The 23,597-nt window shown below is 58.1% G+C and overlaps 2 protein-coding genes across 16 annotated transcripts in view; both read left to right on the top strand.

Annotated features, from left to right (window-relative positions):
- The first annotated feature begins 1,910 nt into the window (after window positions 1–1,910).
- On the top strand, window positions 1,911–13,154 carry LOC146766042 (uncharacterized). Of its 3 annotated transcripts, none has more exons than XR_014958489.1 (3): window positions 1,911–4,985; window positions 5,801–7,389; window positions 8,004–13,154. XR_014958489.1 is itself a non-coding variant. In XM_085591980.1 (3 exons), exons 1-3 carry the CDS (start codon window positions 4,918–4,920, stop codon window positions 8,799–8,801), a joined length of 1,014 nt encoding a protein of 337 aa, XP_085448106.1. In that variant the 5' UTR covers window positions 1,911–4,917; the 3' UTR covers window positions 8,802–13,154. The 3 variants fall into 3 exon arrangements, 1 of the variants encoding a protein (XP_085448106.1); XR_014958490.1 differs by having other exon boundaries at window positions 6,304–7,389; window positions 8,004–9,404; XM_085591980.1 differs by having other exon boundaries at window positions 7,242–7,389.
- A 7,560-nt stretch (window positions 13,155–20,714) lies between these two features.
- Window positions 20,715–23,597, top strand: part of TNRC6A (trinucleotide repeat containing adaptor 6A) — a 43,684-nt gene continuing 40,801 nt past the window's right edge. For 4 of the 13 annotated variants that reach the window (XM_085591959.1, XM_085591961.1, XM_085591957.1 and 1 more), the window contains exon 1: window positions 21,142–22,259. In XM_085591959.1, coding sequence (XP_085448085.1) covers window positions 22,183–22,259 — 77 coding nt within the window. In that variant the 5' untranslated portion in view covers window positions 21,142–22,182. Of the gene's footprint in view, window positions 20,874–21,141; window positions 22,260–23,597 lie in introns of those variants that run through there. The other 9 variants (XM_085591970.1, XM_085591964.1, XM_085591963.1 and 6 more) reach the window with 5 other exon arrangements.

Genomic DNA, 23,597 nt, shown 5'->3' with positions numbered 1-23,597 from the left:
AAGCCTGGAAAGGCAGGATCCTGCTCTGAGCAGTGGCAGGAGATAGAAAATGGAAATCATTAGCTGGAGAATTTCAAATTTTACTTTTAACAAGGAGGTGACAGTGGAGGTGTTGCTCAGCCATCAGAGCCAGCACGGGGGGAATGGGCGTCACTGAGGGCACAATACCCCCGTGACCATGGGACCACGCAGTGACAGCCCTTGACATTGGGATTTGGCCAGAGTTTGGGGTGGAAATGCTGTGTGGGCAAGCAGCATTTCCTGCTGGCAGAAGGTGCCACCATGCAGAGGAGCTGTCCTGAGGGCTGAGCAGCACAGAAATGGTAACACAGGGACATTTATCCTGGTTCTCCTGGGCCAGAGACAGCATCCTGAAAGGTAAAACAAGAGCACACCAGGATCACTGCTGGATTTCACCCCAGGACGTCATGCCTTTTAATGTCAGGCCTTCCTAGTGAATTCCAGGTGTTTTCTGCCCAAGAAAAAGCAGGTTTCCAGTCATCTGATCCCGTTTTTGCTTTCCAGCATGAGAAGGCGCAGGTGGGTGGTGGTGGTACAGGTGCTTGGCAGGGTTTGCTCTGTGGGGCAGGGTGGGAGTGCAGGAAAAGCACCCTTGGAATCTCCCTGGCACAGACTGTGCTTGTGAGGATGAGGCTGAAAAACAGCATTGATTTTGGACTTCTCTGAGTGCTTTGGCCCAATGATACTGAAAAGTCAGGAATTGGGGAAATGGGTTTCTTGAGCTGGCATGTGTTAAGTGCTTTATTATTGAGATTCAAGTTAATGAGTAAACCTGCACTGAAATAAAATTCTCAGTTTTTTTAAATGGAATAGCTCCATAAACCATATGTATATATTTTTATATAACCTTGTGCTGGAGAGCTGTGGTTGAAGTCTGTCCTAATGCCCAGTGCAGCCTGTTGAGGTGCTGAAGAGGTGGGGTGGTGTGGCCGGGCTGTGCTGCCCCCGGAGCCCTGTGCTGCCGTTGGCCTCAGGCCGGCAGGAAGAGTTTCCTTGGGTGTCAGTGTCTTTCATTTGGCCTCCCTGTTGTGTAATCTCAGAGACAAGTTCAATTAAAAGTGAAATGTTTTGATGGTTCCCAGCCTTATTTCAATTCCCTTCTGCGCAGAATGTGCCGTAAATTGATAAAGCTTGGAATCCAGCACTACAAATGCAGCACAGGCACTTGGCACTGCCGTGTCCGGGGGGACATCAGGTTAGGATGACGGGATGGCTTTGTCCGAAATCTGCCTTCGGGGCTGCTTTTGCCAAAGATCTGGGGACTCTCCGGGCGTTTACTTGCAGCCCATCCCCGGTGCCCGGCCTGTCGGAGCGCGGGTGCCGGGTGAACCGCGGTGCCCCTGGGGACAGCCCCGGCCCGCGGCGAGCGGTGGCACCGTGGCGGACCCGTCACGGCTGCGTCGGTGCGCTCGGTAACGGAGCAGCGCCCGCCGGGCCCCTCTGGGCGCCAAGGAGGAGGAGGATGGTGATGGAGAGGAAGGCGCCGTGCGGGCCCGGCGCTGCCGTGCGGGCCCGGCGCTGCCGTGCGGGCCCGGCGCTGCCCCGCTCGCCGGGCACGAGGGGCATGCCCCGCTTTCCCGTGCCACGGAGCGAGGGCTCCGCTCGCCAGCTCCCCGCTCGGATCCAGCCCGGTCCACGCCCGGCTGCTGCCAGAGCCCCCAGACGGGCTCTCCTCCCACTCCTCCTCCTCCTCCTCGTCCTCCTCGTCCTCCTCGTCCTCCTCGTCCTCCGTGGAAATGCCCCCGCGAGCTCTGCCAACGCCCGTGCCTTCGAGAGGTAAAGGAGAGTTGAGTAATTAGCGATGGTGCTTTGAGGGGCGCATTCCTGGCGTTGTTTTCCGCCAGCTCCGCTATGGCTGTCGTGCGTCCCGGGCTGGGGATGGGCTGGGGCAGCTCGGGCCGGGCCTCCGCCCCAGCGCCCTCCGAGGGGCCGGGACACGAGGAGGCTTCGCCGGCGTTTGTCCGTCCGCTCCGTGTGCGTGTGCACACTCCGGGGCTGCTGTCACCCTGTTGTGAGCGAAATGGCTGTTCGGTAGCAGCGAGCGAGGGCTCCTTGCCAAGCTGCCTAATTAAGACTAAGCATATGCAGATTCGCCTTGTTTTCAGCTAATGACAGCTGCGAACAGTTATTTGTCGGGCTCGCTGGCGCTGCGTTGGTGACACGAGCCAGCGACGACTGAGCGATCTGGGCGTGCACAGCAGCACCGCGGGCGAGGTGCGGGACGCCCCGGCCTCCTGGGGCTGCTGGGGCCCGGGCCGTGCCCTCGGTGTCCCCCAGGGGACCAGGCAGCTCAGCCCCGCCTCGGCATCCGTGGCATCGCCCCAGTCCTTGAGTCGGGAGCTGCCAGAGAGGGCATGCTTTGCTTTGCTTTGTTTTGCTTTGTTTGGTTTTGAGCGTTGCCAGCAGCGCAGACATATCATGGAAAACATAAATATGTGTGCAAACGTGGGTGACATTTGTGGTTCCCCAGCCAGCGGCCTCCAGCAATGCTCTGCCAGCCGAGAGCCGCAGCTCCCTCCCGGCAGCCCTGCCCCGGGGGCAGCTGGCAACTCTCCAGAAGCCCGGGCTCCTGAGGATGCTCTCACTGAGCGTGTTCTCCTTGGTTTTGTCACTGAGCGTGTTCTCTTTGGTTTTGTCGCTGTTGTGATGGTGCAGATGGAAGGAGAGCCTTGCCCAGCAGGGAGGCCGGAGCTAGAGGAACGCTCTGCCCGCAGAGGGAGACGCTCCACGCTGTTCTAAGGATGCAGGGAAATGAGGACGTAGGGGAGAAGTCACCGTGGAGATATAATTAAGTCCTGTTTGACACACATCCTGCTGGTGAGCTGTGCCTCGGGGCTGGGATGCTCTCTGTGTCCCCTGTCCCTACAGCCACTCCACCGAGTCTTTGGGATCCTCAGCACACAAAGCAGAGCTCTCCTTTCTGATTCAATAAGTATCTGGAAATGTCATAAAAGACGTGATAAGAAAATATCAGCTGCAGGAAAATGAGTAGCCAAAGGCATTGAGAAAAGGGACGAGCGTAAATGCAGTAGATTAAGACACTAATTCCCCTTCCTTGTATGTTCTTCATCTTTGCCGTGTCTTGACAGACAGAAATAAATGCCCCCACCTCCCAGGAAGCTCTATCTGCCTCTCCCTGCTGGATTGTCACCACGGGGTGCCCAGAGCCATAGGAGCCCATTTGTCCTCCCGGTTCGATGCTTCATCACTTCCAGAGGAGAGGCTGCGCCGGCTCATCCCCCTCCCGCCGCCAGCACTCGCTTCAAGGGCGGGTCAGACTCCAATGGCAATGGCTACATTTGATTTTTACTGCTCTAAGGTGTTTCTGCTAACTAAAGCAACAGTTGTTTTAGTTCCAAATTGTGCCTTTGTTTAGACCATGCCACAAAGCAACAGGAGCAAAACCAGAACCAGAAGGGAAAACAGTCTCAGGGATTTTGGAGAAGCCGGCATGCATGTTCTGCTGTAACTCTGACACAGAGCTGGGCGTGGGGGATTTCTTCCAAATGCAGCAAATCAGCTGCTGGTGAATTCCCAAGCCCAGCAGAGCGCTGTGAAGGCAGGAGCAGGATCAGCAGCAAGGTGATGGATGTGTTCACGTTTTAACAGGCCAACCACCTCATCAATAATTTGCTGGGTTCTGGAGAAGCTGACCTGGTCACGATGGCAATAAAGGGCTGTCCCCTGGGCTGTGCTCCAGGGGTCCACAATCCTCCCATGGAAAGGCTTAAGTGGCTTTTAACAATATCTATTTTATATTGTCAGAGGCCAGTGCCGCACGAGTGCCGCTGTCTGTGCGAACACCGTGGCTTCAGCTCCAGGGACATTGCAGTTCAAAGCCCCCGAAATGCTCACTGAGTGGGACGGTCACGGCTGAGCTCTGCGTTTGCTCTTGGGGGAGCAGCCCGTGTGCGGAGTGTCCTGCTGGAGCTCGGCTGGGTGGGAGGCTGGAGTCATTCGTCCAGCAAAATAGGTGGCAAATGTCTCCAGCATGGCACCTCCAGCACAAGGATGGAACTAAATGGAGACAATGAGGAAGGAGTTTTGGAGGAGAGATCAGCATGGGCAGCCCCAGTCCCTGCTCCAGCAGCACAGGGACAGCCTGGAGTGCCCGTCCTCCTCCCTGGCTCCCAGCAGCTCCTGCACTCCCACAGGATGATGTAGCTGAGAAGGAGGAGGAAGGTGGCTGTGCCCACCTTGGCAAAGGCACCGGTGCCCACAAGGGCAGAGCAGTTCCCTCCCTAGGAGCAGAAATCCCACCTGGGCTGTGACTGGCACCAGGTCTTGCCCTCTGCCCCTCCGTGGGCTCTGCTGAGCCGGAGCCGTCGCTGCTGGGGCTCCCTGCATGGCACACCCTCGGAGCATCCCCCCTCCCCGCCGGCGCCCTGCACACAGTTCCGTCCCAGCCGCCGGAGGCAAGCGGGGCTGCAGCGAAAAGTACATTTTATATCCTTGCCCCTGTTTTTGCAAATGAGTGTAACTGCCAACTGCAGAATAAATGACACCTAATTACTGTCGGGGGGGGAGTTCAGGCAGGGGGCTTGGCTGGGAGGGGATCACGGGGAAGCTCCAGCACTGATGGAAAATGAACAAGATGCCGGCTGTAAGGAACCATAATTACAGAGGACTGACACACAGTGAGCTGTTTATGTTAATGAAGTGGTGCATCAAATCAAATTAACCTTAGTTATTTAGCACAGAGCGCACCGAGGACTTGGCTCGGTAGATGCTAAACCCAAACCCGGAGCCGTGCCCAAGCCAAGGGAGCGGCTCCAGCGCCGCACGGGCGATGGCGAGGGCGGAGCGGGGCTCGGGCGCCGCCGGAGCGGAGCGGAGCCCGGTCCGTGTCCGGCCCCGCCGGGGGACAGGCCGGGTCTGTCCGCGCCCCGGGCAGGGATGCGGGGCGCTCCCGCACGGCTCCGTCGCCGCTCTCTCCTCCCCGCCGGGTCCCTGCGCGCTGCCGGGTGAGTAACGCCTGGAGCGAGCCCGAGAGCCCGCTCAGGGACGGAGGAGCCCTCGGAAGGGTCCCTCTGCCGCAGCGCTGCGGGCGCATTGCCGCTGCCGCGGGGTGCCGGGCGGGGTGCCGGGGGTGCCGTGCGGGGTGCCGGGGGTGCCGTGCGGGGTGCCGGGGATGCCGTGCGGGGTGCCGGGGGTGCCGGGGGTGCCGTGCGGGGTGCCGGGGATGCCGTGCGGGGTGCCGGGGATGCCGTGCGGGGTGCCGGGGGTGCCGGGGGTGCCGTGCGGGGTGCCGGGGGTGCCGTGCGGGAGGTACCGCGGCTCAGCCGGGCCCCGCCAGTCCCGAGGCGCCGTGGCGAGGGGCAGAAGCACCAGGGCACCTCCCGGCAGCGGATCTGGAAGCGCGTTGGAGGCTGTGTGTGCCAGCGCTGCTCCTCTGGGTGCGGGGCAGGCAGGAGGGATGCCGCACGCTCGGGGGCTCCGGGCTCTCTCCGGTGCCGCAGGGCCGGGCTGGCTTTGGGGGCAGCAATGGGTGGTGCTGGCAGTGGGCAGAGCACGGAGCCGCCAGCTGCCGGCGCAGCCCAACAGGCGCTTTTGAATTGGTTTGGATTAAGAAATGTTTATTCAGTGCCCTGCGTGCCGGCGGGCGCCTCTGGGGAGCCGAGCTGCTCTTCAGGGAGAGGATTCCTCTGCAGGAATCCTCCCACTTGCTGGAACAAGAACAACCGCATCTCCAGCCAAAGCCGCCCTTTGTGTATTTCACGGAGTTTGATGATTTTGGAGTACCTGCGGTCAGGTCTATCCCGGATTCATTTTTTTCCAGGAACCTGGTGGTTCCCCTCCCCGGGTGCCGGATTTGACCCAACAGCATTTGGAGCGCTGAGCTGCCCTGTGGCTCCTCCCAGCCGCTCATCCTCAGCCCTCAGTACAGATGAGCACCCCGGGTGTCATCCCAGCAATTCCTCCCCGGCACAGGCTGAGTCCTGCTCCATGCTGGAGGCATTGCATTTCGTGGTTATGAGTTCATTTTGCTTCTTTCCATCAATATGAAAATGCTGCGCGAATCCAGAGAGTTAATCACGATTGTAGGGGAATAAAGAGCAAAGATTTCCTCTAACCCCCTCTAAATGGCCTCCAAATGAGGACTCAACAAAGATGACTAATGACAGTCATGATTAAACTAATTTAGTAGGTGAAGCTTCAATGGAAGCCCCGAAGTCCAGGTGCTCTTTGCCCTCACAGCTGAGTAAAACAAACTCGTTAGTTTTCTTTTGTTTTGACCAGAGGGTTCCCTTTCTCTATGGAAAATATTTTTGTCTCTTTCAGCTAACCTTTTGCTTGCTGCTGCCAAACACCATCTCCCTAATGGGATGCTAAATCCAGTTCCAGTTAATAGCCAGCTGCACCCTCATCCCTCACCCCATCTGCCCCTCGAGGGGTTCCCACTGAACACACATCAGTCTCTCGGCAGCTGCCAACAGCAGTGAAAGAGAAGGTCAATGGAATTTCTCTGGGGATCTCTGGAATGTCTGGGGACATTCGTGAAGGAGTCTGGGGGCCTCTCTGAAGAAGGTTCCCTTCCAGGCCCATAGCTACCAAAACCCACACAGAGAAAAGGGCAAAATTGGGGGTCCCATCCCCACAACTTTGGGAGTGATTAATGGGGCACCAGTGCTGTCCATCTTGCTTTTGTTTAATTATCCTTTTGGTATCTCTGGTGTCTCCCCAGACCCGAGCGGGCAGGGAGGCTTTGATGGATTATTTATGATATCCAGGTCAACACGTCCAAGTGTTGCTGCCTCATGATTTGCTGCGCCGCAGAGGCCAATAGAGATGCCTTGTGTTATTAATTATGCCAATACATTTTCCTGAGCAGTGTGATTAATTAGGCTGTGCACGGCAGGGCTGTGGGCTGTGCTGGGGCTGTTCATTCTCAGGTGGAGGTGGCTGGAACGGGGAGCAGGCAGCAAAATCTGCAATTGCTCTCAGTCCTCCTCCAGAGCATTCAGGGGGAGATACAATTCCTGGCATTGCATTTTGCATGCCAGGGAGCCACAGGGCTGCAGGGAGCTCCTCTGGCTGGGCAGCTGGTTCAGGGGAATGGGCAATGCCAGAGGAACCACAGGATGCCACCCAGCACCTCGTGTTTAGCACTGCAGGGGTGGATTACACTGAAATTACAGAGACCGATCAGTTCTCGCTGAACTTCTGAAAAGTGGATGCACAAAGTTGTTTGTGTAACACATCTAATTTTCTTTTGCAAGCCCACAGTGCAGTCTGTGCTGTGCTGAGCGTGGTCCTGCAGCCAGGGAGCAGCACCCACAGGGGCACAGGAGGGGCACAGGACCACCCCAATACCTGCTACCCGTCTGCAGGGTGGAGACAGGACACAGCGTTCACAGCTCAGCCACGGTGTGAAAATATTAATGGAAAACCATTCTTTTGGCAGAAGCCTCCTCAGCTTGCCAGGCACATTTACTCAGGCAGGGTTTCATGCTCCCTGGCAGCCTGACCCGTGTGCTGCCCAGCCCAGCCTCCCCAGGGCCTGGCACAGTGGGGCTGCCCGCAGAGCTCAGCTCTGCTGGCTTTCCTGGGGAATGATCCTGTCCCTGTCCCTGTCCCTGTCCCTGTCCCTGTCCCTGTCCCTGTCTCTGTCCCTGCCCCTGTCCCTGTCCTTGCTCCTGCTCCTGTCCCTGTCCCTGTCCCTGTCCCTGTCCCTGTCCCTGCTCCTGTCCCTGTCCCTGTCCCTGTCCCTGTCCCTGTCCCTGTCCCTGTCCCCACTGTCCCTGTCCCTGTCCCTGTCCCTGTCCCTGTCCCTGTCCCCTGTCCCTGTCCCTGTCCCTGCCCCTGTCCCTGTCCCTATCCCCCGTCCCTGTCCCTGTCCCTGTCCCTGTCCCTGTCCCTGCCCCTGTCCCTGTCCCTGTCCCTGTCCCTGTCCCTGTCCCTGTCCCTGTCCCTGTCCCGGCCCCAGCGCTGCTCCCGCCCTGCCGGGAGCTGAACCCTCTCTTTCTTTTGTCTCCATAAAGGTCAGAGAAGAGCCGTCACTCTCTAAGAGCCGTCACTCGAGGTGTCCCAGCCTGCGGTGCCAGAAGACTGGGAACAGAAAGGCAGCTGCTCCCTCTTCCAAATGCTTGCTCTGTGGCTGCGTGTGCATCGGGTTTGCTCTGGCCGTTTCTCCCCTCCTTGCCGTGAGTGTGATTTTGATGGTTTGTGTCTCCCACGCCGCTGAGGCCTGGCAGTCACACGAACCTCTGCGCTGGTGCTGGGAACTGCCCTGTCCTCCCTCTGAGCTCTCCGACCCTGAGCTGCAGCTTGCCCATCACCAAGGTATCCCTGCAGCAGGAAAAACAGAACGCGGGGTGAGGGGCAGTCCTGGCTTCCCCGGGCATCAGAACCCTCTGAGTGCATCCCGCAGTCCTCGGGCTGTTGGAAGCTCCGGTCCCAGTCAGAAACGCCTCCGAGAAGGAGCTGCTACCGCAGAGACTCGGTGTTGGGCCGGGGCCGGGCGGGCTCTGCTGCCCCGCGGCTGCTCCCTCTGGCTCCCGTTGGTGTTTGCTCCAGAGCTGGCACCGACCCTGGCACTGAGGCAAACCCAGACCCTGCTCCAGCCCAGACCCTCTCCCGGCTCCAGCCCAGACCCTGCTCCAGCCCAGACCCTCTCCCGGCTCAAACCCGGACCCTCTCCCGGCTCAAACCCGGACCCTCTCCCGGCTCAAACCCGGACCCTCTCCCGGCTCTCCCGGCTCAAACCCGGACCCTCTCCCGGCTCCTGCAGCCCCGCAGCCTGCCCGGGGCTCTGTTATTATCCCGCATCCCGTAATTAGCTGCTTAGGCTGTGATTGCCCCATTGTCCGCTGGATGGGTTTAATCATTCTTTTCTCCTACAGTGGCAATTTTGTTCCAATTAATTATTTCAGTTTGAACAGCAATAGCTGATTGAGTTTAGAGAGAAATTAAAAGGGTAGGGAGGGATAATGAGGGATGAGCTAACCAGGGAGAGGTTGCAGACAGGGCTGCACGGTCCCTGCTTCTCTTCCAGCCTCCTGCTTGCTCCCCTGGGAGCTTCAGAGGGCTGGGAAACGCTCGTGGGACGGAGCTCAGAGATCTCTCACCCTGCCGGGCTGCCCCAAACGCTGCCATAAAACACTGACACTTCACCACATGGCCCTCACTGACACACGGGATCACCCAGACGTGTAGGTGACGTTCTCTAGGGGGTTTTGGACAAGACTGATCTGGATTTCTAAAAATATAAAAATAAATACATTTAGGGTTAATCAAGGTTTTGAAGGAAGTGAAAAAAAACATTAATGCCTTTCAAGATTTATGAAAATGCTGCCTGTGAAATTCATGTATAATTCAATGAATTTCAGAGTAGTTTGAATATTTAAATTATGTATGGTCGAAGCAATAAAAAAAAATGTGCATTTCTCACTCTGAGCACTTCAGCCACAGCTCTCCCTGGAGCCCCCTCCCCAAAAGCAGGGAGGATGGAGGATGGAGGATGGAGGATGGAGGATGGAGGATGGAGGATGGAGGATGGAGGATGGAGGATGGAGGATGGAGGATGGAGGATGGAGGATGGAGGATGGAGCTGCCACAGGGCTGCAGGTCTCGCCCCTGCCGGGGTCTCAGGGCTGCAGGAGGGCTGCTCCGGCCTCACTGCACCTTCCCCCCGTGGGTCCTGGGTGCCATCCTTCAAACCCCCAGGCTGTGCCCGTCCCACCTCAGCTCCAGGGCCGGCCCCGGCAGCTCCCACTTCTGGCTGCAGCAGGAAAAAGGGAAAATAGCGACAAACTGCTCCCCCTGCCCCTCCCTCCACCCTCTCTCCGGATGCTGTAAATTTTCATTAGTATTCTGTAATTTAATGATCTGTTCCCAAGAGAAAATTAGCCTTCAATTTACCAAAACTTCCCTGTTCATTTAAGCATTAGAGCGGGGAGCGCTGCTCGTGCCGGAGCCCGCTGCCCCTGCCAGCCGGGGAAGGACAAGTGAGAGGCACAATTCTAAAGGTGCACTCAAATCCCCCGGGAATCTTCCACCCAGGACTGCAAACGTGCTGCTGAGAGCGAGGAGAGCAATTTCCTCCGATGTAGCTGTAGGACACGTGAAAGCACGGCGTGAGCCCTGCCATTGCAAAGGTGAAAAAGAGGAAGTTTATTTTCTGACTCCAGCATTTATACTTTTCCAAAAGTGCCAGTGGATTGGAGGGTGAAGGTGCCACCTCTCCAATGACATTGGACAAACTACCGGTACATCAAATATCTCCGTCTCTATGGAGGAATGCAAAACAATAGATTGTTTACAGAAAGTTGTGTGAGAAAGTTCTCTATAAGGATGCAAACTCAGAAGGCTTTAGAAAATCTTAAGAATCAGGGCAACACTCCTGAAACAAGAGTTTGTTTTGAACCTGGCGAACTCCAGTTCAGCTGGAGGCTGATGCTGGAAGGCTGGGAGAGGCAGGGTGTGCTGGGAGAGGCAGGGTGTGCTGGGCTGGCTGGGAATGTGCCAGCTGAGCCAGCGGTGTCCACCAAACCCTCAGGGATTGAAACCACCGGGCCCTGGAGCATCCTGGCAGGGCTCTGCCATCCCGGGCAAAGCCCTCCTGCGGTAGGGAGGACACGGCGGCTCCGTCCCTGGGGGCTCCAGGCTCTCTGCCTGCCCGCCCTGCCTGGCACCCTGCCCAGTGGGCTCGGAGGGCATCGCTGCCCAGCCCCTCAGCCCTCCCTGGGGTGGGTGGGGGTGGCTCTGCTCAGTAGAAACTGTGCCAAAGAGAAGGTGCTGGGAGTCTCCGTGCAGGGAAAGTGCTGCAAGAGGAGCTCATTAAGCTGAAGAATTGGGTCCAGAGAGCTCATTTGTCTGAGATCAGTTCACTGTTTTTTCTGGTAATGTGGAAAATGAGGGAGGGGGGTCTGAGCCTCTCCTCAGTGACTGGCTCTGTGATGTGCCCCTTTCTCATTCACCTGCTCTCACTCCAATTGCCTTTATCAAGCAGCACCCGTGTGGAAGGTCTGTGCCCCTTCCCTCCCGTGCTCTGTGCCCCTTCACTCCCATGGTCTGTGCCCCTTCCCTCCCGTGCTCTGTGCCCCTTCACTCCCATGGTCTGTGCCCCTTCCCTCCCGTGCTCTGTGCCCCTTCACTCCCATGGTCTGTGCCCCTTCCCTCCCATGCTCTGTGACCTGGGGACAGGACCTGGGAAGAGGATGAGAAGAGGAGGACCTGGGAGGAGGATGAGGAGAACAGGACCTGGGAGGAAGGTGAGGAGAGGAGGACCTGGGAGGAGGATGAGGAGAACAGGACCTGGGAGGAGGCCACGCTTGGAGCTCCCTGCAGCTGATGGAGCTGAGGGCTTGGCCATGGGCTGCCGAGGCCCTGCCAGCGCTGCACCCACCAGAGGAGACCTCAGCACCCCTCCAACCCCCACTGCACCCCCTGATCCCCCAGACAGCCCTGCCCCAGATGTGGTTAAATTAGAGGGGAAATCTATTTCCTGTTAAAAAAACCAAACGGGAGCAAAGTCAGTGTTAAATATAGATATATGGTATGTAAATGAATCTGACAACCGAGTGAATAAAAAATGAAGGTTTAAATTATTGAAGGGTGGGAGGAGATGGCGCATGCAAATAGCATTAATGTGGAAGGAGGCAGTGCTCAGAACAGGGAAAGGAGGTTTTGAAACGTAATTATTTATTTTAAGAAAAGGGCTACACATAAAATAAAAGCCAACAGAGCCGGTGCATATTTGTCTCAAAGCTTTTTCTCACCTGCCTGCCCCTTTATCCTTCTGCTTTCCTGCAAAGCAAAGAGAGAAATCAAAGGCTACTGCATTCTTTTGGCTTAATTAAAAGAAGATAAACTAAGTTTTGGTTGCTCAGAAGAACAAGTCAGAGCCGGGGATGGCTGATCACAAGCTGCTGAGGCAGGAGCAGTGCTTGGTGGTGGCTCTGTGGCTGCAGAGCCGGAGCAGCCGCAGCCAGCCCTGGACGGGTGGGGACTCGGCGCTTGGCCGAGGGAGCAGGGCTGAGCTCTCTGGAACAGCCCCAGCTGAGGGTGCTGGCCTGCCAGGAGCATTCCAGCCCAGCACACACTCTGCTGCTTTTCTTCTGCTCCTCCCCGTGCTGCAGAGCCGTGGGGCAGGGCCAGACAGAGCGGGGCTGGCAGTGGGGGCATTAACAATTCAGAGCTGAAAACTGGTGATTTTTATCGGTGGTAAAGCCCACAAGGAGTCCTGTCGGTCCATCTGCAAGTGCAGAAATGTCCCCATCTCCTTCCTTGCAGCTGTACTTCTGCCTCCCTGACCCTCTCCAGGACTGCGGGGCAGGCTATGGGTTCCCCTTCCCTAATTCAGAGTGGGATGCCTTGGGACGAGCTGTTAGAGCTATAGATCTAAATGTCATTTATTAGAGATGTGCCTCCCTGGGGATTCCTGCCTGTGTTCATTATTTGTCGTGCACTGGCAGTGAGCTCTGCTGTGTCCAATCTGTCTTTTGGCTGTTTACACAGCCCTCGCTGTGGCAGCACCTGAGTGTCTCCCTTGCTTAAAAAATGATGGTTTGCTTCCCGCTCCCTCTCGTGCTCTGCAAAGCCACAAGGGCTTCGGGCTTTGTGGAAGAATACAGGACAGATCCTCCAGCTCCTTCCGAGACACCAGAGGTGGAGGGGCCTTGCCAGGGCTCTGCACAGGGTGTGGTGGTGTGCAGGGCTCACCCCCTGCCTGTCACGGGTGCTCTGGTGGTGGCTGCTGCCACGGAGCTGCCTGCGCGCCCAGGCTGGCCCTGGCATCACGTCAGACTGCCCTGGCATGAGCTCCTGCCCTGTGTGGGCCATGGGCAGGCAGAGGGTGAGGGCAAGGGGATCTTCCAGCCACGCTGGGACCCCAGTGCTCCCTGGCTGGCCGGTGCCTGCAGCCTGGCAGGACATGAGAGCCCTTTGGACAGGACCCAGGAGCAGCCCCTGCTCTCTACGTGATGAATGACCCTCACCACAATCAGCACACAAATCGTGCTCCCCACCACCAGCCTTTCATGCCATAATTCTGCAGAGACTGTTAATCCTTCTGCAGGTGATCTGAGATCTCGGGCGTGTGTGGGATGGTTTGCTCTGCCTGTGCCATTGCCCAGGCCAGCCCAGGGGTTTGTGCCCCCTGCATGAACTCATTAAAGCAGTATTCCCCCCCAGACAGCTTTTGCATCAATGAAATAAGGAGGAAAGAGAATTCCTGCATGGAGGGAGGAATTTTCACTGTCTGCTTGACAGATGCCATTCGTGCCACTTGTCGGGCCTGGGGTGGCACAGAGGCAGCTGCTGGTGCAGCCCCTGTGCAGGGCTCGGGGCAGTGGCCCTGCAGCGTCCCTCAGCCCCGGTGCTCCCGGTGCTCCCGGTGCTCCCGGTCCATCCCGGTGCTCCCAGTCCATCCCGGTGCTCCCGGTGCTCCCGGGCTCCCAGTCCGTCCTGGCCTGGTGCTCCTGGGCTCCCGGTCCATCCCGGCCCAGTGCTCCCGGTGCTCCCAGTCCGTTCCAGCCCCGGTGCTCCCGGTCCAGCCCGGTGCTCCCGGTGCTCCCAGTGCTCCCGGTGCTCCCAGGCTCCCGGTCCATCCTGGCCCGGTGCTCCCGGTGCTCCCGGTCCACCCCGGCCCGGTGCTCCCGGTGCTCCCGGGCTCCCGGTCCATCCTGGCCCGGTGCTCCCGGTGCTCCCGGTCCACCCCGGCCCGGTGCTCCCGGTGCTCCCGGGCTCCCGGTCCGTCCCAGCCCCGGTGCTCCCGGTACTCCCGGTGCTCCCAGTGTGTCCCAGCCCGGTGCTCCCGGGCTCCCGGTCCGTCCCAGCCCCGGTGCTCCCGGTGCTCCCGGTCCATCCTGGCCCGGTGCTCCCGGTGCTCCCGGTGCTCCCGGGCTCCCGGTCCGTCCCGGCCCCGCGCTCTCCTCCCGGTCTCCATGGCGACGCTCTCCCTGCTCGGAGCATCCTCGGCTCGCCGCTCCCGGCTCGCCGCTCCCGGCGCTGCGCTTGTGCTCCCAGCCTTTGTCCCCCGCCTGGCGCTGGCAGCCGGCCAGGCCGGGCTCCATTTCAAAGCAGCCTTTGTTTTAGCGGCGCGGTGGCTGCTCGGAAATCCGTGGATTCGGTGGCTGAGAAGGCTGCGTTTCCTCGCTCCCCTCCTGCCCAGCCGGGCTGGGTGAGCGCAGCGCCGGGCAGGGGGCGGCAGCATGGGCAGGAGCAAGTGGGGCAGGCGTTTTCCTCCTCCCCCCGCCCGGGCCCAGCTGACATCTCCTTGCACAGCCAGAAAATGTCACAGGCCGTGCCATTCTCAGCACAGCCCTGCCCCGAGGCTCGGGGGCAGCCAGAGCTGAGACAGGAGTTAAGATTCCAGCCCCCGGCAGAGGGAAAAAGTGCTTGGGTGAGCTCGAAGCCCAGAGCTGGGATCCTGCCCGGCTGGCTGCCCGCTCCCCTCCGCGGTGCCAGCTCTGCCAGGGGCAGGGCAGAGCCTCTTGTGCAATCCAGTCATCCAGGAGGGGACACAAAACGGGGCTGTGAAGTGTCATTGCTGAGGTCCTGGTGCTCCCCAGGGCATCCCTACAACCCTCAGAGCATGGAGTGAGGCAGGAGGGAAATGAGAGGATGGCAGGAGAACAGGGAATACTTTTTGAGGGCAGAAGCAGCAGCTGTGTGTCAGCCTTGCCCAGAGCAAAAGTCTCCAGGAGAAGCTGGCCTCTAGAAGAGGTGTCTGGGAGGGCAGCAGGAGCTGGGCAGCAGTCCTGGGGCAGCAGCTGGGTTTATCCAGCACTTTGTCCTACCCTGCTGCTGTGGGTCTACCCTTCAGCCTTGGGCCACACCACTCAGAGCCTGAGTGTGCCAAGCAGGGCAGCTGGAGCGGGCACGAGGAGCTGCTCTCCAGGGTGTCTCTGGAAGGACTTCTCATGGTGCTGAACCTCAGACACTCTGCTCAGCGATTCACTGCATCGCTGTGGTGAGATGTAACCACATCAGCACTGCAGTGCCTGCAGCTGGGGCACTGGGGGTATTGGGAGCACTGGGAGTGCTGGGGCACTGGGGGAATTGGGAGCACTGGGAGTGCTGGGAGCACTGGGGGAATTGGGAGCACTGGGAGTGCTGAGAGCACTGGGGGAATTGGGAGCACTGGGAGTGCTGGGGCACTGGCAGAATCGGGAGCACAGGGGGTTCTGGGGGCGCTGGGAGAATTGGGAACACTGGAGTTCAGGGTCCCACAGAAAGACCATGGCAGGTGCCAGCTGTGGCTCAGGTACGACAGTGGCTGGAAGAGCCACCCTGGTAGGACTGACATGACTTTGCATGAGGACACTTCCCCACCTGGAGACAGTCCCAGCAGGTAAAAGGTGCCAGAGCTGTTGCTGTGGTCTGTGGTGCTGCTCAATAAAGTGTGTCCTGGCCCCATTTTATTCTCCATAATTAGGAAACTCAGCAGACTAATCGCTCTCTGAAGCCTAAACCGGAGCATATTGCTGGCACAAGAAGAGCTGGTCTGCGACAGAGCAGGGCTTGTTTGTGCCATTTTGGTGAGAAGTGCAAAGGGAATCCAGCATGTGCAGAGCCAGCAGACTTCACGAGGGCAAATCGGCTGAGCCACCCACAGGGCAAGTGATGGCCAGGGTGGCTGGGCCCACTGCTGTGGCAGCATCTCAGGGGAACCTTTGGGGCTGGGCACTCCCCCACCAGCCCCACGAGGGGTTTGGACTGGGCCATTTTCACTGGCACCTGAGCAGTGCAGAGCACAGGACCTGGGGCGGGCTGCAGTGAGCCCAGCGCTGTGATTCCCTCTGGAAGTGCAATGCAGCCCTGTAAATAAATAAAGATTGGATCTTGTCAGTCTCTTGCACTGCACCACTTCCAAGCGCGGGGACGCGAGGCTGCCGTAATTGGCTGGATGCAGAGTGAAATCCAGGCTCAGCGATTCCATTTTGCAGTTGGCAGCCTTCCCAAAGGCAGATCAGGGAATGCAAGTTGGACTGGCTTTAAAACACAGGGAAATCCTTCATCTTTGATAATTTTTTTGCTGATTTAAAGGGCAGGATTAAATCCTCATTTAATAACCCCAAGTGCCTGCTCTGCCCTGCTCTGCTCGCTCTGAGTGCTGCCAGGGCTGGAGGAAAGGCAGGGAATGTTCTCCCGGGCACAGATCTCGTGGCTGCTTGCTGCTGCTGCAGCCCGTGAAACGAAACCCACTGTGTAAGCCCCAGCCCCAGCTCGGGGTGCTGCTCCTTGCTTCCCAGCTCTGTTCCCAGCTGCTTTCAGGGCTGATTGGAAGGCAAGCCCAACGCTTTCTGCTACCAACTTCCAGTTATGTCATTTGTGGGTTTGCTCCTAATTAAGGATCCTCAGAGCCCCAGATGTTCCTCTCTAGCACACAGCCCAGCTGACTGCACTGACAGGCTCTGGGGCAGGGATTGTTTTATCAGTAAGTGCTGCCTGTTCAGTACCTTTATATTGCCACCTCTTGCCGTCGCCTGGGCTATTTTTAAATCCTTAAATAAAGCGTCTACAATGAAAAAGAGAGGAGCCTCCTTGCAGAGGAACATGGAGCCACCACATTGATGAGGAGACTGTTTTCCCTTGTCTGTCAAATCAGCTCATTCAGGTTATTTCAGTCGAGAGCAATTTTGAAAACAATCTGTTTTGCCAGTGACAGCGGCTCCGTTCCGTGTGACGACGCTGAATGGAGCAAGCGGCTGCGAGTTACTGAGGGCAAATTCTCCACATCCCCAGGCCCCAGCTTCTCCTGAGACTGCCCCAGCTCTGTTTTCCCCAGACATGAAGCAGAAAGTATTTTCTAACATGTCGGCTTCCTCTGCCTTGAGAGCAAACTGCAGCTGAAGGGGAAGGGCGGAGGGGATGGGAGCGCTGAAATGGCGCCAGCTCCTCTTTAACTGTTTTCAGGCACTGCATTTCTCTGCCTCCTGCAGCTCATTCTCTTGCTCTGATATGAAAATCCTAATTAAAAAGTGAATGGGGATGTGACCACGGAGGAAGTGCGTGTGTGTGTGTGAGGCTGGTGGGTGCAGGGGGTGGCTGCTGTTGCTGGGAGGGGGTTTTTGGGGATCAGAGCCCAGGAGAGCGTGTTTGCCGGGTGCTGAAAGTGTAACCGCACGCTCCGGCCCCGGAGCCGCCTGAGTGTGGGCCGGTGGTGTGCCCTTGAAGAGCTGCTGCCATGAGCTCTGCTTTCCAGTGCCACGTGTGACCAGGGTGCTGCAGAGCCGTGCAAGCCCACGTCGGGGAAGGACAGCAGTGCCAGGTGAGGAGGGCACGAGCTGGTTCCTCCCTGCACACAGTGCCCAGTGCCCCTTCCCCTCCCGGAGCACAGGGGTCCTGGGCAGGCATCCCACGGGGAAGAGGAGCACTGACGTTACACAGATGGGGGCTAAGGATTTATCTACCCTTCAGGCTGAGAGCAGCTCCCAAGCCAGGTGGTTACAAACATCATTTTAAGCACAGAGGTGTTTTGCCGTCCCTTTGCTGCCAGAATCAGCATCTGGGTCCTTGGCAAAGAAGTCCAGAGGTCCAAGCTTCAGAGAGCACCAAGGGACAAACGAACCAAAGAAGTGTAGTAAGCAGGAGAGAAGGTCCTCCAGAACCCCAGCTCCCAAATAACTCTGTGCTCAGCACATATTAGGGCTAAGAGCAGGAGCGGTTAACACCCGAGTGCTGCTTCCAGCCAGCAGCCAGTACCACTGCTTTGGATGATGGGCTTCTGCATGGATGAAGCTCAATCCGCTGCTTCTTCTAGAAGAAAACATTCTTCCTATTTGAGGATTCCTGAATTTCCCTAGTCTACCCAGGAATTCACCAGTTTCATATGTGTCAGAACTCGGCTGAGCAAAGTACTACTTGTGAGGGTGAGAGGTAAGATCACGAGGCCGATGCAAGGAGATGATGGGGTAAGTGATGGAGGCTTGGTTCCTGCAGAGGCTTTGCTGATGGTGTAGACACAGCTGCAGCACTTGCATGCAGAAAGAAAGCCACTGCTGCAGCAGTGCTCCTAGTTGCTAGGAGCACGTGCATAAATAACATTAGAGAAGAATCTAAAATAATAAAGAAAGCTGCAGACCTTGACTATGAATTTTATTGACAGTGGCACAATACAGTTAACAAACTGACATAACAGGAGTACATAATGAATTCATCAGCCTTCCCAACTGAGGACAGACTTAACAGCAGCCCTCCTACACCACGTGTAGTGCCTCCAAAGAGACATGAAACAGGGCTGCTGTGAATGGAACAGGGAGAGAGAGCTGAGTCACACTTCAGGAAATAATGGCTTTCAGTTACACACAATTACATGACAGTCCAAACTTTTTCGTATGAAGAAAAATAAACAAGACCAAATTAACTTACAAGTTATTACGAGACACCGAGAAACCGATTTTGAACTGCCACTTTACGGCTGCGCCTGTTTAGCTCACAGCCATGCACCCTGCGTTGCTGAGCCTCCAAGGACAAAAATGCACTCACTGGCCACTCTGCATTGCCACAAACCTTGCCTCTAACACCGCAGGATCTTCTTCAGCTGAAGAGCGCCGTGCTTGGTTCATGCTGGCAGGAGGACAGTGGATGCTGCAGCAGATTGCCAGGGACAATGGCTCACGTGCCCAGGGCGTCCATTTGTCCAACAGAGGAGTCAAGCAGCATTCCTTTTCTCACCAGCACTGGTAAGAACGGTAAAGGCCAAAAACTGGGCTGGAAAATGCTGGTGCCAATGTGCAGCTGGAGTCTAGGAGAGAGCAAGAACTTCCCCATGGCAACAAGACCTTGGCTGGAAGCGCTTGTCAGATGCAGAACCATTTACTGGGAATTCTTGTCCACTCTCAGTTTTGTGTGTTCCTGCCACTACTGCTCTCAATTCCAATTCATTATCAGTCCTTTGACTGGTTTGATTTTTCTGATTTCTGTGATATTGTTACTGAAGCTTAGTCCAGTAACAGAGTGTGGCTCACACACTCCTCACTCTTCATTTGCTGTATTTGAAGTATTTTTGTGTTTTGGATTAAACTCCATGTTCACATACATCAACCTCTCACGAAGTTTGGCAGTGCTGGGGACATTTCTATTCGCTCCCTCAACCCAACAGTCAGTGGAAGGTTTAGAGAAATGTCTGTGTGGTTGTTTAGACATTAACTCCTTTTATCTACCAGTTATTGATGCCCCAAGCTCGGCACAGAGCTGGCACAGCAGCAGTACCCTGGGGGAGCTGTGTGTTCTCCACACAGGGAGAACATGCGTGGAAATGGATGTTACGTCCATCTGTGCCCTGTCCTGCATGGCTTGGGGAACAACTGTGTTCTGCTGAGGGTGCTTGATGAGACAGTGCCTGGAATTCCTGTGTGTGACTGGATAAATAAAGACTACATTGGTGTGTGGGACCTCATCGCTCCCCACAAGTCCCCAGCCAGGAGGGTGCAGTGAAGTGGGGCTCATCTCCTCCAGCATGCTGCAGAGGGAGGACAAAAGGACACGGCCTTAAGCTGAGACACGGGAGGTTCAGATTAGATATTAAATTTTTTTTCCACTTTTCAGGTGGTCAGGCTTTGGAAGGGGCTGCCCAGGAAGGAGGTGGAGTCCCCATCCCTGGGAGTGTTTGGGAGGTGTCTGATCCGGCACTGGGTGATGCAGGTTTGGGATTTAGGGGTTATGGTGGCAGCGCTGGAAGCCTGGACTGGATGATCGTAAAGGTCTCTTCCAACCTCGACCACAGAACAGAATCTCCTGAGCTGGAAGGGACCGGCAGGGCTCATCCAGTCCAACTCCTGGCTGTGCAGAGGACACCCCACCAACCCCACCAACCCCACCCTGGGCATCCCCGGAGCTCTGGCAGCCTCAGGCCGTGCCCGTGCCCTGGGGAGCCCGGCAGTGCCAGCACCCCTGGGGAAGAGCCTGCCGCAGGGAAGAGCTGATTCCGTGACTGTGACCCGGAGGGACCGGCCCGCGGCTCCCGAGCTCCAGCGCCGAGGAGCGGCCCGGGCCGGGCTCGGGGTCCCGCTCCTGCATGCCGGGGAGCCCCGTTCCTGTCCCGGTCCCCCGTTCCCTCTTCCGTGTCCCCGGTCCCGGCCCCGCTCCCCCCGTGCCGGGCTCCCGTTCCGTGTCCCGCTCCCCGTTCCCATCCCGCTCCCCCCCGTTCCCATCCCGTTCCGCCCCGCTCCCCCCCGCTCCCCCGTTCCCATCCCGCTCCCCCCCGTTCCCATCCCGCTCCCCCCCGCTCCCCGCTCCCATCCCGTTCCCCCGTTCCGCCCCGCTCCCGCTCCCCGTTCCCATCCCGTTCCGCCCCGCTCCCCCCCGTTCCCCCGTTCCCATCCCGCTCCCCCCCGTTCCCATCCCGCTCCCCCCCGCTCCCCGTTCCCATCCCGTTCCCATCCCGCTCCCCGTTCCCCCGTTCCGCCCCGCTCCCGCTCCCCGTTCCCATCCCGCTCCCCCCGTTCCTCCGTTCCCATCCCGTTCCGCCCCGCTCCCCCCCGTTCCCCCGTTCCCATCCCGCTCCCCCGCTCCCCGCTCCCCCCCGTTCCCCCGTTCCCATCCCGTTCCCCCGTTCCCATCCCGCTCCCCCCCGCTCCCCGCTCCCCGTTCCGCCCCGCTCCCCGTTCCCCCGTTCCGCCCCGCTCCCGCTCCCCGTTCCCATCCCGCTCCCCCCCGCTCCCCGCTCCCCGTTCCGCCCCGCTCCCGCTCCCCGCCGCGGCGCCCCGGAAGCGCGGCCGGGGCGGGTTCGCTTCCTGCGCGCGGGGCGGGCGGCGGCGGCGGCAGGAAATGGCGGCGGAGCTGCGGCTGCAGCTGCCGGGCCCTCCCGCTCCGCAGCGCCGGGCTCAGCCCGCCTAGAGCCGCCGGCCGCGCCGGGCCCGCGCCGCCGCCTCCGGGACGGACTCCGAGCACTTTACATACATGAGGTACCGGGCGGGCGGCGCCGCGCGGGCCGGGCGGGGCGGGCCGGCGGCGGGGCAGCCCCGCGGAGCCGCCGCGGCGGCGTCGGGCTCCCCGCGGAGCGGCCGCCCCGACGGGCCGCCCGGGGCGCGTGTCCCGTTCCCCGGGCCGGGCCCTCCGCAGCGCGGGGCTCGCTCTGCGGGGCCGCCAGCGCCCGGGGCCGCCGGTGCGGCGCGGAGCTGCTCGGAGCGCCCCGGGGCCGCGCTCGGAGCGTCCCGGTGCGGCACGGTGCGGCTCGGAGCGCCCCGGGGCCGCGCTCGGAGCGCGCTGGCGGCCGAAGTGATGCAGCAGAATCGTTTTCCTCCAAGTCCTTGAGCCGGGGAGGTGCAGGGAGGGCGGCCGGGCTGGGCGTGGGGCGCGGGCAGCGCGCAGCGCTGGGGATGCGGTGGGCGCAGGGATGGGCACGCAGGTGGCAGGTTGGGCACAGGGATGGGCACACGGCGGTGGCAGGTTGGGCACAGGGATGGGCACACACCGGTGGCAGGTTGGGCATAGGGATGGGCACAGGGATGGGCACACACCGGTGGCAGGTTGGGCACAGGGATGGGCACACGGCGGTGGCAGGTGTGGGCACAGGGATGGGCACACGGCGGTGGCAGGTTGGGTACAGGGATGGGCAGGCAGATAGCAAGTTGGGCACAGGGATGGGCACACACCGGTGGCAGGTTGGGCACAGGGATGGGCACACACCGCTGGCAGGTTGGGCACAGGGATGGGCACACACCGGTGGCAGGTTGGGCACAGGGATGGGCACACGGCGGTGGCAGGTTGGGCGCAGGGATGGGCACACACCGGTGGCAGGTTGGGCACAGGGATGGGCACACACCGGTGGCAGGTTGGGCACAGGGATGGGCACACGGCGGTGGCAGGTTTGGCACAGGGATGGGCACACACCGGTGGCAGGTTGGGCACAGGGATGGGCACACGGCGGTGGCAGGTTGGGCGCAGGGATGGGCAGGGAGATAGCAGGTTGGGCATAGGGATTGCTGCTGGGCACGCAGGTAGCAGGTTGGGCATAGGGATTGCTGCTGGGCACACAGGTAGCAGGTTGGGCACAGGAATGCTGCTGGGGTACACGGTGGTGGCAGGCTGGGCACAGGGATTCTCCTGGGCACGCGGCGGTGGCAGAGGCATGGCTTGCCCGCTCCCCTGCCCGCCCTGCGGACACCCACCGCCTGTCCCTGGCGATCCTCATCCCTCCTACCGACCCTACCTGGAGCTCCCTGTGCATCCTGACCCACGCCACTTTTATTTTCCTGCTGCATTGCTGTTGACATGGAAACCAATACCACTTTCTGTTGCAGAGAATTGGAAGCTAAAGCTACCAAAGAAGTCGAAAGAAAACTAAGCAGGTAAGCGATTCATTTAAATTCCCTCCCACAATTTAGATGGAAAGGTGGCCTAGGGCTAGGAGTAGTTGTGGGCTTTATCAGGAGCTTTAATCTCTTGTTAATTGTAAGGATAAAAAAAAAACCCTGAATTTGAAAACGTTCTCTATTGCATGGGGAGATGTCTGCAAGTTTAGTTAGTTCTGTAGACTAAACACCTTTTTACCTGTGTTTTTTTTTTTTTTGTTTAACAACTTCAGATGTTTAATAGAGTTTCTTTCATAGAGGAGGTTTTTGATGAGAAAAATAACTTTTCTGCCCTAAATTGTAGTACCTAACAATAACTGAAAAATGAATGAAGAGTTTGGGGTTCTTTTATACACTTCAGCCAAATACTGTTTGGAGGCAAGACCTTGAATAAAATCTATGTTGCCATATAACTTCTGGCTCTGCCTCTTTTGCCATGAAGAGTTGGCTGGTGAATTTCCTGTTTACGTGTAGTTTTTAGAGTGAGAGCTTAACAGAAAGGGCTCGGGAGTTAACTCCTTAGCTCGGGAGCTCAGAGTCACGTTGGAGGAGGAACTCTGTGCCGTGAGGTGTAGCGCTGTTGTGGTTAAGTAGTTGTTTCTTCTGCACCGTTTGCTTTTGGTCAGGTGACACTGCTCTATCGGTTAGATTCTGTGTTTTCAGCCTCTGTCCTGCTTCCTTTTTGGGTTCTTTTTCAGTTAGACCTTTAAAGGCCTTTTGCTAGTGCTCTGTTAAAGGGATTTCCACTGGGGCCATTTGAGATGTGCCTGAACCTGAGTATAGCTGATAGAATCTCAGTTTGGTGCCCTGCTTTTTTCCTTCTTTCCTGTGCCCAAGCAGCCTCCAGCTTCCAGGCTGAGCTGTGATTGTGCTGTGAAAACTGCTTTGCTCCCCCTGCTCTCAGTGCGCGTCTTCCTTTTCTGTTTTCTTGGTAATGCACTTAGGTGTGAATGATTTTTCCCACGTTGCTGTTGAAATACAGGGAATAGCTGGGGTACCTGGGAGTCTCTAGGGCACCTCTGGCACGGTGCTGTTAACCCGTCAGCGTTCAGGGCTCGCTGCAGTCGCAGTGCCAGAAGTGATGCCAGAGCTGTGTTATTCAGAGTGACAGAGTGCTGAGTTCAGAGCACCACTTGGTGCCAGTTGTAGTAAGTCAGGAGATCTTCACATTTTTGTGACCTTAGCAGAGATCTTGTCATGCTGACAAGCAGTGCCGAGAGTGAGAGGAAGTGAAAGGAAACTACAGCACTTCCAAAATTCAGCAGAGTAAATTCTGCTAAGGAACGGGTCTCCATGTCTTTCTGACACAGAGGAGTATGTTTTATTCATTAAAAG

The sequence above is a fragment of the Lonchura striata genome, chromosome 14 (assembly GCF_050655825.1).
Source record: "Lonchura striata isolate lonStrDom1 chromosome 14, ASM5065582v1, whole genome shotgun sequence".
Lineage (NCBI taxonomy): Eukaryota > Metazoa > Chordata > Aves > Passeriformes > Estrildidae > Lonchura > Lonchura striata.
Note: the sequence above shows the minus strand (reverse complement) of the source record. Positions and strands in the feature narration are given on the sequence as shown.